At 43.8% G+C, this 15,102-nt stretch overlaps 1 protein-coding gene across 1 annotated transcript; it reads left to right on the forward strand.

Annotated features, from left to right (window-relative positions):
- The first annotated feature begins 6,292 nt into the window (after positions 1–6,292).
- On the forward strand, positions 6,293–8,931 carry LOC149342778 (uncharacterized). Its single transcript, XM_089542238.1, has 2 exons — positions 6,293–6,476; positions 8,753–8,931. The coding sequence occupies exons 1-2, from the start codon at positions 6,293–6,295 to the stop codon at positions 8,911–8,913; spliced, it is 345 nt and encodes a 114-aa protein (XP_089398364.1). The 3' UTR covers positions 8,914–8,931.
- Positions 8,932–15,102: the final 6,171 nt, after the last annotated feature.

Below are 15,102 nucleotides of genomic sequence, written 5' to 3' on the forward strand. Positions count from 1 at the left end.
GTGTCATTGAAAAAATGCAAATGCAAACGCAACGTCTATGACAACGCGTTTTTTTTTGTTGTCGTGAAAGGTATTCCTGGAAATAACATTCCAGTGCAACTGTTCAAATATTCTAGCGATTTAAGAAGAGCTCGGTATTAATAGCAACCGTGCCTATAAGTGCTGGAAGAAACTCGAGTTTACCGAATAAAATTCTTCGCGAACGGGCAATATTAGATAGGGTCAATACTTACAAGTTGGGGAAAGATCACTTGGCTCATCTTCAAATTCTGACCCTTCGTCTTCTGCAGTAGAGATGAAGAAAACATTAAGTTTTGGGGCCGATGAAAGCATCCATAGCATTTACGCACTGAACGTTTGTAATCGAATGGGATCGTTTTATCTCGTCAAGTCGAAAACCAGCCTAACATTACGATTCCTTTTCTTCCTGTTTGAATCCGTGCATACCTTCTGCCTCTTCAATTGAGTGGTGCTAGTGACAGCTGAGCGCGGCTTCGCTCAAACCAATGACGCTAACTTCGAAGAGTCAGAATAAAATATATTATGAATAGAACTGCTATATTAGTATGCCCAGCGGTGAATGGTTTTTTCGTATTAAAAGCGGCAACTTTTCTCGCAGTATGACTCAATCTGAGTTCATTTCCGCGAGTTATAGATATGCCTGGTGTGCAAGCAATATACTTGAAATCATAATTCCTGGATGCACATCTGTCGCGGTGTTAAAATGCACACCTTTCTGGGCGTCTTCGGCAGACGGCTGCTTTTAGAAATGCTTTTAGAAAAGCAGTGCTTATAGAAATGAGTTCAGACTACAGCTGGACTTTCGCGAGTCTTGTATCGAGCGCATCATGCAGCTTGCAACATGCAGCTTGCAAGCTAGTGAGTGTACGGCGGAGCGCAGGCGGACAGAGGCTTTGCTTTTAGTGCTTTCAGGGGTGTCAGTCTGAGTCACTGCGATCCAGAAGTCCTGAACAATGAAATAATAAACAATCAGTACTGAAATGCGTCCGTTAATTACGTTCGTGCTTACCATATTGATCTTCGAGCGCTTCGCTGTCTTCGTCTGTATGGGAGAAACAAAGCGATTTTAGTTGCGCAAAGTCAGTATCATTTTTCCTCAAAGAACTCCCTCACCATGGGTAGTACAACCTCGTGGAAACACTTTATTTATCTGTTTGTAGCTGTTTTATTTATTTCGAGTGAGAGACAGCAAAAGTAGGTTACAAGCAGAGAATTATTGGTCCTTCGAGACGTATTTAGGTCCGAGTTCTTTGGCTGCAAGATAGTCGCCCACAGAAGTCGTCGTAATCACAGTGCTTACCTTCTCATAAGAAAGCGCCTCTATGCTTATCATGTTTGCTGCTCGAAGAATTTTTCCACTTTATTACTTTTTTGTAACCCCAACAGAACAAGATAATTTCGGGAAAAAAAGTGCCTGCCGAGAACAAAGGATTCTCGATAGCCTACAGTGGGCAAATAACTTTCAAGAAACTTGCCTTTCCACATCATTTCATTCTGCCACCAAAGGCGAGAAAAAGTACTCCGTGCATCTGGTGCCAAGTAATTCTCTTATAAAAATGGTCTATAGACGGTCTATAGACTTCTTATAGACTCCATTGCCTTCCTATAGATTTTTTTTGTCTATTCAGTCTATAGACGGTCTATGGAAGGAATATAGACAAAAGTCTACTAAAAGTGTATGGCCATAAATCTGTGACTGTCTATAGACTGCCTATAGCATTTTTATAGCCTATAGACTGTTTTAGAATTTGTCTATAGAGAGTCTATAGACTTACTAGACAGAAGTCTACAGACAGTCTACAGATTCTACAAAAAAATTTGTACGGGGATCAGGGCTAGTTGAGACGTACCGTTCCACGAGAAATTGCAGGAACGAGGAGGCGACAGAGGTGCGTAATATTTCTCTGCAGGCCGTTAAGATTAACTTACTACATGCAAAATCAACACACTGGGCTAATAGCTAAACCGAGGGGTATCACAATTAATTTTAGTTGACCAAAGCTTCCACTATGGCAAGAATAATCTCTCTTCTTTCACTCACATCATCGTAGTTTCTCGCATGGCGCTTTTTATGTTGTTATTGCTGTTATCCTCAAAGGGGTAATGGCGTGTATACCCACTGCGGGGGATGGGCCTAGACACATGCGGAGACTGGCAGATGCCCAAAAACGTTTTTCAGGTAAGAAAAAAGGAAATAAAGGAATGCAGATTCAATGATTTAAGTTGAGAACAAATGGGAAGCTGGGGGATTGGTGACTGATAATGGGAACGGGGCTATACGTACACAGTTTATGATTGTTTCGATTAGAAATTAATTTTGAACATAAGTAGCCAAAAGGTGGAATTCAGAGAGATGTCCAACGTGAGTGCGACAGTAACTGCGCCTGCCTGTTCCTAGTAAGCAACTGGCTACACAACCAAACAATCCGAGGATTCTTTATGGTGCACTAAAATCTCACTGTGTGGGCGTTTCTGCATTACGTCTCCATCGAGGTGCTACCGCCTCCGTGTAAGCGAGTGAACCCACGACCTCGAGTTTGGCAGCCAAACGCAACAGCCCCTGATCCACCACAGCGGGAATCGTACAGAACGCAGGCGGTGGTCGTTCTTACCCGCCATGCCGGTATACTTGCGAAGCGAAGCGCCGAGGATGGAGCCCTGTGCCTTGTGGTTCTTCTTCTACGAACCACACCTGCGGAGCGTGGATCAAGCTTCTTTTTCTTGCTTTTCTACTTCTTCTGCTTCCGTCTCGATTCATAGTACCTAGTATATTGACCGAATCTAGTGAACGGCATAGTTTCATTAACAGATAATTATTGAATACTAACATAGGAAACACGCTACGAAGGCCAGTAAAGAACTGATAGCAGTGAAGCCACGCTAGGGCGACTGCCACGTATGGTGTAAACAGAGAACGCAAATTAGTTTTTCACTCCATGCTGCTATCTTGTGTGGAGCACATGCAATAAAACTGGCCCCTCTAAATCGTTTTCACTTCAAAAAAGAGCCCTACGTGCTATGTGTGCAGGCCCAGCGAACGAAAGAAATATTTTTAAAGTTTTTCATGTTCCCAGTCTTTCTCATTGCAACAACTTGAGTTTGGCGGTTCATATGTTCGATATAATCAAGCAGGATTTCATTTTTTTTCCTTAATACCTATCTTTATAAGAGTATAATACATGGTTTACTCGTGGTTTCCCTATCCACTACAAGATCTTGAATTAACTATGAAATCGAAAGCATACTTAGCTAAATTACAACCTGTGTAATACTTAACAAACTCTCGTAGAAATTGCTCAAGAAGGTACCAGTGTGTTTGTCGTCAAGCAAAAAACTGAAGATGCCTTTTCCTCCCTTATAGTTTTTATCAATGTCAGACATTTCTAATATTATGCTAATTAATTTTCGTTTAGTTGTTGCTGTTTATGCTTTAATAACATCTTTTAAAAGCGTGTTCAATTTATCTACTCTAATATGCAAATGTATTCTGTTTGCTACTAAATATTCGTGTTGCTGTTTTACTGTTCAGAGAGTTCACCATATAGCTCGATTGCTACTGCTTATATTTTTATGATTGCCACTTCATTTTCCTGCGCCTTTAATTTCCCGCTTAATGCTTGTGCTCATTTGAAAGGTGTTTTGTTGTGAATTTTTTTTCCTGTTCAGTCACCGTTGTCAAGATATGTAACCCGAGGTGCAGGCCACATGTGGAGGCATGCTTTGTCTGCCTACTTTCGACTCACCTCGGGGGAAATATTGTTTAATATGACCAAATAAAATACTACTACTACTGCTAACACTGTGTTCAGGCTTCAAGCGTTGCGTAATATGGACAGTGTTGGAGACTAGCGAATAACAAAGGAAAATCAGGGAGTTTAACCAGCCTCACTTCCTGTTGGGGGCGCTACACTCTGAGAAGAGCGTCACAGGACGTACGGGATGACACTGGTGTGATATAACTTAAGACAATCGTTTCTCCTGACCGGATCTCAGGAATCTTGAACACATCACAAAGGCACTATAAAGATAACTTCAGTCAGGTACTTTTTTTTTTCTGGAACATTTGGTGGCCGTCGAAAAAGTAGCGGTTCGAAAATTGTGTTTACTGCGTGGCCTCTTTACGTTTGCTTTTTTACTTCCTTACAAGGGTTGACTAGCACAGCATCGTGGCTGCAAATTAAACCACCTGCGATAAGCCACTTCTTACGTATAGCTTATATTGTTTAGTAAACTGAATTCAGAAGAAGGCATATTGCTTTCGTTGGTCCGTAATTGCACCCAAAGTTGTGACTAGCTCGTAATCAAATAGATTTAAAGCAGAAAAAAACGGGAAACCTTATGGGTGACCGTATTTCATGGGTTACATAAATATAGGCGTCTTGTTCGAAAAATAGCAACTTCAAAAGGAAAACTTTACCGCTTTGACGTGCCTATTACGCCATGGCGTTTTTCCCGGAACCCTTTGAACCTATGGGTCGAGGCAATCTAGCGTTCTTTTTTGCTTCGCCATGTTATTGCTCTGAGAATGTTTCTGAGAATGAATAAGAGGTTACGCCTGCAAGAACTCCAGCAAACACGTCTTTGACGGCCAACGTCACGGCGCCAAAAGCAGCCGGACGCTGCATTCAATACGTGTCAAAAAAGACATTAACGACATTCCACCGCTGCCAGTGTAGTCGGCACGCTTCACAAGAGTGGATAGGAAGCATGTTTTAAGGAACACGTGAAAGAACTTCGTGACTTCCCTCCGTGTGCTGAAACGTGATCTGAGATCGCCATGCGTTCGGCACGCGGTCGAGAAATAATTTTCACTTGAAGCCTAATGGAGAAAAGATGCGGGAACTATGCGAATATTATACCGAAAGTAATCTACGAATTCACGTATACAAGCGGGCCGCATAGGGGTGCTGCCTTCGTTAAAAGTGACCGCAGAATTTGCTAAAAACAGACAGATTTTATTTATTTTAGATAGCAGCTGCGTTGACAGCTTTCCTACTTATACTTCCGAAAAATAAGTCACTAGGTTTAACGCATATGCCAGTGTTGATTAATCGATTTATATCATGGGTTTAAAGATAGTGCTAAATATTGTCGCCTGCTTTTCTGTAGCATATCTGAATTGTTTGATTCGATAATGAAGTATATTAGGTACAAAATGAGAATATAAAGTAAGAAAAAAAAGCGCAGGACGGTCGAAAGTCTGTTACTTGACTGGCTAGTGTTGGCTGGCCTGTGATCGCGTAAAATGTAGAATTGTTAGAGCTGATATATTAGAGTGGATACTCTAACCACTAGATTATTGCTTTGGTGGCCTTGTAGTTAAAGCATCTACCTTGTACTTAAGAGATTATGAGAGGTGCGATAGGTGCTGGGTTCATAGATGTGAGATGCACCAGCCGGGCCGGGAGGGCCGGGAGCCCCACATTTTTGAGGAACAAGCTGATAACAGCTGGTGCTGTAGTAATTAGCAATTAATGATAACAGCATTATAACATTGATACAGTTATCGCAACAATATCCTCAAAACCACATCTATTACCGCAAATTGTGTGAGAGAACAGACAAAATTCTAGAAGTTTTATAAAAAAAAAGCCGCAGAAAAATGCTGAAAGACAGGAAATGATCCACGTAAATTGCGCAGCCTATTAGAGCATAGCCGTCATCGTTTTCCGTAATTCCAAACCTGTCTCGCTGTACCAAGCGCATAGTATTAATGCATTCCGACTGACTCATTAGAGTGTGACGCTTGCAAGCCAGCAAACGTTCCCCTAGTTAACGGTTCGAACCTACACGTTCATCCTTATCTTCTCACTCATTCCGAAAAAATAAGGCCGCTTAGTAGAGCGAAAGCACTGCAGTCGCTCGCGGGATCGTATTACCATAATTTATTGCGTTCCACGTTAGTACATGTAATGCCACGCAGTCGCGGTCGTCATTACCGCACGCAAAGCTTAGACTTCGGGCTATCGATTTAAGCTGACCTAAGCTCACGCTCCGTTCCATATTTATTCAAAGTAGGGCTGTCTTTCTGGACGTAAACCACGAAGCTCCGCCGGCAGCGGGTTAAGAGGTCGTGAGCTCTCGCGGAAGAAGTAGTTTGATGAGGCTCCCTCCGTGTCGTTTCCGGCCAATTTTTCTGCCAAAAATAGGCACGCGCGAGCATACTCAACTTTCGACTGCCTTTCGGTAGCAAGCCTATAGGTATAGCGCGGATGTTCTCAGTACGCGTCCAGCTCTTCAGAGAAACGCAGCGTTGCCGTTCTAGAGCGCCATGAAAATCAGTCTGCTGCTGACGCCATTGGGAGCTCTGCTGGTCGCCTTCACTGGCTGGGCGGCTCCAGAGAGTGGTAGGTTGGAGGAAGGGTGCGCGCTTACGACGTGCATTCCCGAAGAATGCGAGATGATGGGCTCCGTTTGTGTCGAGAACAGCTGCGGACAGTTGGAGTGCGTCAGTCGTAAGTGAACGATTTTCTGACCAGTTACAGTCTAGAGAGATTGGAGAGGTAAGTATGGTGAGCAGTTCAGTGGATAGGCTAAAGCACATATATCCAACATTCTCGACAAAAAAATTGAAAATCTGAAAACTGTGAGATGCTATTCTGGAAATTTGGAAAGTAATGGTCCATTCTTATGATATTTTGCAAAAGCTTTCTTTTAAAGTGTTTCCATCGATGGTATCGAACAGTTAAGACTTACATAAAAATCAATGGAGAACGCTTTTGATGACAGCAAAAATGTTAATAGAATAAAAAATTCAAGGCTGCCGTTGGGTGATCTGCGAATATATTGATTGTTATAGCGAAATATCTTACATTATATGAGAAAATTGCGTTCATGAACGATTTCTCGCTTAATACTATTTTGTTCCGAATTGTTGGGTATGGTATTCTCTCAGGTATAGTGGTAAATCTAGTCAAGGTACCTGTTCTCCTTGAAACATCGAAAGGACATGAAGAAATGAACTCTCGAAGGTACTTTGCCGAAGGGCATATTCAAAACCTGGTGCATGCCTTACATCCCTGCCTTTCCCTCTCTCTCTCTCTCTCTCTCTCTCTGGTGCATGCCTTGAATCTGACACGGCGCCCAAGACAAACAAAATGACCGGTATAGGATTTTGAAAGAAAAAAAGGTAATATGGAATCCGTAACAGGCCCTCGTCTTGATAATTCCGGCGGAAAGCTTTTGACTATGTTGCTCTCCGGTCGAATACAAAGCGCCCTCACGCAAGCCCAACTTTGCAGGGGGGGGGGGGGGGGGGAATAGAAAATAAAGAAAGAAATTATGTGTGTTCCTGCAATCTTGCGTGAACCGGAGCCGAGCGAGTTGTCAGTCGCGGAGCATCAAGAAGTCTTTTGGTTGTACAGCCCTTAACTTGAGTGAACGCTAACTGATCAATTTTTAAGTGGTGCTGAAGCTTCACAGGGTGGGCACTTCTACCTGGTCGCATATTCCTGCCTTCTAACTTTTTTTAAAAGCAACAGCTGTAGATCGGACCTTCTCTTGAGCATAAGGTGTCGACACCGTTGTAGCAGTTTGGAATTGAATTGAAAACTCAAAAGAAGGATGGATATTTATAGGAGCGTGCCATGAGAACGTGGTACATGTGTTCATGCGATGACGAAAGGACTCGGAGAGAGAACGGGGGGGGGGCTTGGTCTCAGGGGCCAGGGGCTCTCAGTAAAGTCTAGTTATTTTGCTTCTACATGGCTCTCAGCTGTTCCAACAAAAGAAAAAGACAATTCTGGGTTCAAGCGTATACGCTCGGAGCTCTGATTATGCTAAACGACTAAGGCTTGTTTTTTTTTTCATCGCTTTCAAAAATTATACAAAACACGAAGTTCTTATTCGCAGCCTGACAACGTAGAAGCATGCTAACTGATAGAAGGTAGCTAACTGTACTTGCTGGTGCAACAGCTGGGGAATGCAGCGTGTTATTGGGCAAGGAAATGGCCATTTTACGCATGCATCAGTAAACAATTAGCTTCGGACAACCCATACAGGCAACCTGCAGTGTCCAGGTGGCGCTTCAATTGTTCTATCTGTAGAAACAATTGGACATCTTATTCTCGAACGTGGTGGTATCCACACGGATGTCGATGCAGGCGCAGTCACTCTTCCCGAGGTCCCAGGGTTTAGAGATAACAATTGTCATGTGAAGTAATCTACGATGGAAGTTAGCAAAAAAGAAAATGAAAGGTTAGTGGCTCTAAAGTAAAGAGCATAATGTTAGAAGTGCGGGATTAAAAATGTATTTAAAGAAAATAACGACTTCGTAGACCGATTTATACACCGTTATAAAATAAAGAAAAATAAAAAAAGACGAGCATGTTGGCAACTGCCACCAGCCCTTTTCAAAGGGGACGCTATTATCTTCCATCATCCATCTATGCGCCCCTAAAAAATATAGAGTGTGTTTTGCTGTCACGCGTGGTTTCGACAGTGCGCGGAAGCTCATGGCTATAAGGGCGGGCAGGTGGCGTTGGATTCAGCACGGCGGGTTTGCGTAAGAAAAAAGCTTGCTCGACGGGTCTGCTCAAAAAAAGCTTAGCTGGTCTCGCTAGCTGCGCTCGTGGTATTGTCGTCTACGTTCCTCGCCTGCCTTTTTTTCCCTGCATTCACCTGCTACGCTCACTCAATTCGTTCGTATACGTTTAAGAGCAGAGGTGTTTTTGGTGTTTGTTCAATGCCGGCTTTCATATATTTCTTTTTTTTTCTTTTTTTTACCCGACAGAAACCACCGCGCACAACGCGGGGCAGTGTCCCTACGTGGACACAGCACCCGAAACAGATTGCGCGGACGGAGCCTCGGATACGACATGCGAGAACCTCGACTGCCAGAACCAGGGAAAAGTGTGCTGCCCGGACAGTTGCGGATACTTGCGCTGCACGTGAACGCACACTTTCCGGTGCACCTGACGACCAAGGAGTGGAGAGTTGTCGTTCACTGGCCTGCATATAGAATAAACGTGGCCTCATGAGCAAAGCCATGGTTTTGTCTTTCCACCGCTGCAACAAAGGCATGACAGTCATTTTCGTCACCTTTGTGCGTTCAGCTGTCGATTAAGTTGGGCTGGTGGTGTTCATGGAAACATTTATTGCCAGTATTACAGATCGTGAGGACGGACTTGAGAGCCCTCCCCGTGTAGGGAGGGCCCTTTTAAAAAGCAAAGGATAGCCCTCCAAGGGCTATCCTTGCGCTGGTCCAGATCGGAAGTTCTCGTAAGTAGGGGCTCCCAGTAATCTAGGGCCACCTCTGGTGCAGGAGGATGTGGAAATGAGAGGCGCGTGAGTAGTGTGAGTAGAAAGTCTGAGCAGGGCTGAGTTCAGCTAGCACACATGAAGCAGTTGGTCGAGAGACATTGCTGTGGTTGAATCTGGTGAACACTTTCATGGTTAGGTTACACGCAACATAAATACCCTCGAAAGCAGAAGACTGAAAGCCGCTGCCCTAGCTCAGTTGGTAGAGCACCGTGTGCGAAATTAGGAAGTCGTGGGTTTGGATCCCAAATGTGGCACGTGGTTGTGTTTTCTTGTGCTCTCTAATCAATTATCTTTCAGCCATAAAATAATTGCACTATTGATTGAGCATTGATTAGCACCGCAAATAAAAATAGAAGAGAAACTTTCCCGGGCTTCCCTTGGTTTCGCTTATTGTTGACTTCCTTCATTTGCATTCAAATATTAGGTATCTTGACTGCAAGCTTTCGGTTACACTATCAAAATAAAAAGTCTTCAAAACTGAGTTCTTGGCCTATTCCAGTTTTAAAGCAGGAAAGAAACAAACAAAAAAAGAGGCGCATGCGGATGTAATCAACTCAGTGTTGTGGATATCCATATCGCGTTGTCCACTGACTCCCCCAATGTTGTAGCGTAATTACTTAGTATCGAGTAACTACAGACGTACACGTAAAAAAAAAAAAAATGAGCATCATAATTGGAGGCCGTGTTCAGGAATTGCCTGGCATCCTTTACTGCTCTCAAGAGGAAGGGTGCTAAGCCTAATACCGTCCTAATACCGAGGCCAGACGCAGTGGAGGTGTCTGCACTGGTCCCAGCAGCAAATTTTCCCCTGTCTTCTGCACCTCAGATGCAGGCAGTGTCGCGTCTCCACATTCAGCGTGCAGAGCCTGTGCGGGTCGTAACGGATCTGGGGACACCTCCGAGATGTGCCTGCAGGAAGGATGCAAGAAGAGCGGTTCGAGCCCACCATCAACAATAAGAGCAGAAGCGCCTCTTGACTGCCCCTCTTTTACCTAGGTTACTCGTCGAGGTTTACCTAAGTTACAGTACGGTAAGTCGTGGTCGCGGAGACAGGTATTGCACTCATTGATCCCGTCGCTGTACCGGCCGACAACATTCACAAAAAAATGCTCATTATTGATAAGAGAGTACGCCTTACTCGTACGCTTTCTTTCACGCGCAGCTACGTGAACGCTTGAAAGGCACTGCTGCCGCTGTTTCCTCCGTGTGTCACATGACACGGCTCGTCCAAAAGCACGACCATGAAAGCGACCTGTTCGCTATTTCCATTTACAAGCTTTCTTTCTGAACCTCCGCTCTCCACTTCAAGCTGCGCATGTACGTTGAGCCGCTGTAAACGCTGATGTCAATCATGCTACGAACATTCCTGGAAACATTTTCGAGGTCTACATACGTAATACGCAAATCTGAAAAAGACATTTAGTTCTCACCTGAGAAGCGTATTTATTTTTATTTTTTTCATCTAACTTGACGCACAAGTATTAAATTAATGGCTGACACAAAAGAAACCTACTTTCAATAAGAGGAATTAGTGCGCTTCCACACGCACATATGAGGAATAATCTCTGGTTGAATGGCTAAAAAGTTATTTCTTTTTTGATATTGCTTGTAGTGTACACATACAGCGCGAGTGTGAAAAGGCAGCCCTTTTGCAGTCGCCGAAATGAGCTGGCGGCCATCCTACACCCGAAGTAATTCGAATGCTGTCCGCCAACGCCTCCTCATTTCAATTTGTTTCTTACTTGTATCTGTCGCTTCAAGTATGCAAAATTGCAGGAATTGCAGGAATTGAAAGGAACTGCAGGAAATGAAAGTGAACTTTGACAGCTCCTGATACTCTGCCACGACACAATAGACACTGAACTTTTTTTATCAAACCTTTCATTCGTGAAAAAGAACGGAGCAGGGCATAAGAAAGTTATATGCCCAATCCCAAAATTGCAGAGCAAGAAATAAAAGTCAGGGGGCGCTTTGTTGACCTAAAGTGCGGTGAGGCGAAAGCCTTAAGCGCAGTGTTGCTGCTTGTGTCACTGATGTGTGGTTAAGATGTTAAGCTCCGCCTCTAAGAGTGGAACGCTGCCAGGGAGTTCACAGAACGCCATCGCCCGTTCGGCTCTACGCCTTGCTCGTCGGTAAATTGGTTTTTGAGGAAAGGAAATGTATCTATCTTGCATATCTAGCTGGACACCTGAGCCTCGCCGTAACGGGAAGGGAGGAATGGAGGAGTGAACGAAGAGACCGTATTCACTAGACGCGCTTTTGTTTTTAGGGTCAGTGGCCGTGGTTTTGGAGCAGCGTTTGGTAAAAGTGGCAGGGGTTTCTCGTATATCGCTCTGAGTGCACTTTGCTTCGGGCCACCAATAGCGATATAAGGCGTCATTGGACAAGGAAGAACCATTCATTTTGATCACACAGTATTGTTGTTGAAACGCAGCCTCACAACATCGCACTGCTAACCTTTCATGTTGCGAACACAAGGCGATACGTAACAGCAGTAAACTGTAAGAAAAGGTTTTCAGGAAATAGAAGTCTAATAAGCGTGCACGTACGAGCTCACCTCTCCACGGTAAATTCCGAAAAGTATTTCCAAAGCAGCAACATTGAGTTGTCGCAGCCTGGACAACTATTAGCACGAATAGCCACTTCATTGCGTCTTCGCAGCAGACTTATGCAAGACACTGCGTCCTTTAAAACTGAAGGAACTGCTCGCCATGATTTACAAACAAAGAGACGATCTGCAGGCCTACACGTCAAATACGACTGATTCAGTTTAGGTGCATGTCCTTCGGAGAGAACAGCTGTATTGTGCGTGTCTAGGGAATGAACCGTAGTTTCCATTGTTCGGATACTTTTGAAGTAAAATTCGACTCAAGCCAGCTGCCGGATTCTGTTTCAGAAAGAAGGGCCGTGTTGACAGTGATATCTCGGTGGAGGAGAAAGAATTTTCAGGGCCTGCACTCCAAAGGGATTCTGTTTTAATCCACAACAGTTCCACTCTTCTTCCACGTATCACATTTCATTGTTACTGGCGCCATGTATAGCCCCCTTGAAGGATCTTATAACAGCACTTTGGGGATTTAGTTTTGCTGAAAAAAGTAAAAACAAACCTTAATATTTGTATTGTATTCACGAATTGTATTGCTTTATACATAATACAGTAACATTGTTTATGTCTTATTAGCGTCTTTCAATAGAGAACATCGCCCATGTAAGAAACATCATATAAGAAACAATTTCGCAATGAAAAGAAAAGCGGAAAAAAAGCTATACGGGAACAGTTTGCATTACGCATTGACAGCAGGCCCGATATAAAATATATTCTAAGGCTTAATATACGGCTTCATAACATGACCTTGGATTATATGGAGGTAGGAATGCAAATGATATAAAATGTTTTCCTAGAAACAAGTTACAAAATACATCTGCTGATTATAAAAAAAAACGACACTTGTTAATGCTTGAAGTTTGTAGTATCTTTGAACTGAACCCTGCTGTCAACGCGTAAGAGATCTCACCGCATCGTGGCTGAATATGATAATGTACTGAACAATAGGCTAGTTAAGTGCTATCAGATCAATAAGACAACAAAACAGCCCTCAAGCAGAACAAGAAAAGGAATATAAGAGAACAAAAAAGTACATGTAATACTCGTGTTAAGGGACATTTTAGGGAAACAAAACACCTTTTTTTTTCTTCAAAGAATGCGAAGAAATGTGGTTAGAATAAAGGTCATTTACAACCACAAGAAAAGGCATCACTATTTCATGCTTATCGAGATCGCGTGGTTCACTAGATAAATTTGGGTCCTTATAGGTGCTACTTAAGGCTAATTTCATACACTGCCACTGTAACAGACGAAACGCAATTCTTGCCATATTTAGGTTCGAACTTGCTTGTTGGCATGTGGAAGCCATGGTATTGGAACAGTGTGCAAGTACGTGTATTAATTTTTATATCACGCTGTGATGTGTGGAACCCAGGTGCTAGCCGAAAGTAGTGGTTCATTTGTGTTCAGGAAAGTAAAAACAGCGCTAAATTCTACACAAAACACACAGAAAAACGGACAGGACGGGCGCTGAGTGTGTTTTGTGTAGAATTTAGCGCTCTTTTTACTTTCCTGAAAACAATATCACACCAACTAGCCCAGCAAAAGGTACTGTTATAGATAGCGATTCATTTCACTATGGTCAACCTGCCGGCGCATCGTCGATGCTTGCGATGCTTGTCGCGTGTAAGGTATGTGTTGACTGACGAAGAGGGACGAGGTTCTTGCCGTTTTAATGCGAGAGGATTTAGGCTAGCGTCATGCAGTTTCCAGTTTCTCCGTAACGAAATTTTCTGTTTGCCTTCAATATGTACTAGCAACTCGCCCGTTTGGTTTGATTGGTGAATTGCGATCACGTGATGCTGATGACTTCAGCAGGATCACCTGCGATCACGTCACCTCAAATGAACCAATCAGAGAGCACCATCAAACTTGCAATTCCAAATGATTGGACAGGAGAGGTCACGTGACCTTGCGACGTTGTCACAACCTGCTCACTGGGTTGCGAGCTACCTGCTCTGTGAGGGTAATGAAATTAATTCAAATAAGTTCAGTGCAGTTGCTAACTGCCCATTGTGGCGATCTATGAATGTAATTGAGAAAACCATGACGTCATCAACACTGCGTGACCACTAGTGGACCAATCGCAGGGCACCATCAAGTTTTAAAATCTGATAAGCCCCAAAATTTGGAAGTCTGCCCACCCCCGAAACTCTAAAGGCCCAAAATTTTGGAAGTAGGTTCACCCTAAAAAGTGAATTAAGGTGGATTATCAGGAAGTAAGTGGCGGGTTATGGTGGATTAGTAGGTTGGATTAATATAATTCCACGTGATAATCCAATGGAACATTCCAGAAGGTGAACATTCATATATAACATAAGGGCAATGGATACTAAAATACTGGTATCGGCGCCAAAGGCCAATCTCAGTTTCTGTCGGTAAAATACCGGCTCTTAACCGGACAAAGACCACTCTTACTGAAAACAAAGCTCTAGTAAGGTAAAACAGCGGCAAGAACTAAAATACTGGTATCGCCGAGACAGGCCAATCTTGCAAATACAAGCGCGAAAACGAAATACTAGCAAAACGCCACGGATAACTGAGGCTGACAAACGAGCATGAAGGTTAGGCCTTTGGATACTGAAGTATATAAGTTTTGTTTTGAAACCACTAGTGCGCTTTTATCACACGAGGAAGAGTAAAAAAAAAAAAGACAACCTGAATGTTGGAAGACAAAGAAAACCTATACTTGGCGTCGCAACAGGCGGCGAGCTGAGTTTTGTGTTTTGGTGCTTCGCAGCTATGCACTTTGCGTGTCCGCGTGGTTACGTTTTTGAGGTGCCTCGATTTACAAATTCGGAGCAGCAGAGGAACCCCAACTGCCCCTCCAAGTGCTCCTCTGACGAAGTTCATGCCACGGCACTCACATGCGACGAGGAAAACACCTATGGCTAGCCTGTGTTGCACGAGCCTCCACGTTAGAAAACGCACCGTTCGGCATGTTTGCTTCGTTAACTTACCACCCGCAGCGTTTCTACCAAGGCGCTGTTATTACAGACTTTAAATATGTCCGTACGTGCTAACCTGTACTCATCAGTCCTAAAGGGGGCTCGGCGGCGACAGCTTCCGCACTAGCAGCTTGGCTTGGTGCCGACTCCACCGCGCTCTGACTATTCTGCCAGACCGGCCGCCTCAGCCCTCGAAAGCATCACACGCTCTGTTGGGCTGAGGTCGCTGAAGTGCAGGCCAGAGTTCTTTGCGAGAACTTCGTTGTC

This window comes from Amblyomma mixtum, chromosome 5 (assembly GCF_055824585.1).
Source record: "Amblyomma mixtum isolate Tamu chromosome 5, ASM5582458v1, whole genome shotgun sequence".
In the NCBI taxonomy this organism is placed as follows: domain Eukaryota; kingdom Metazoa; phylum Arthropoda; class Arachnida; order Ixodida; family Ixodidae; genus Amblyomma; species Amblyomma mixtum.

Coding starts and splice junctions, on each gene's coding strand:
- LOC149342778 (XM_089542238.1), top strand. CDS start 6,293: ATGAAAATCAGTCTGCTGCTGACGCCATTGGGAGCTCTGCTGGTCGCC. Junction 6,477..8,752: donor ACAGTTGGAGTGCGTCAGTC/GTAAGTGAACGA, acceptor TTTACCCGACAG/AAACCACCGCGCACAACGCG.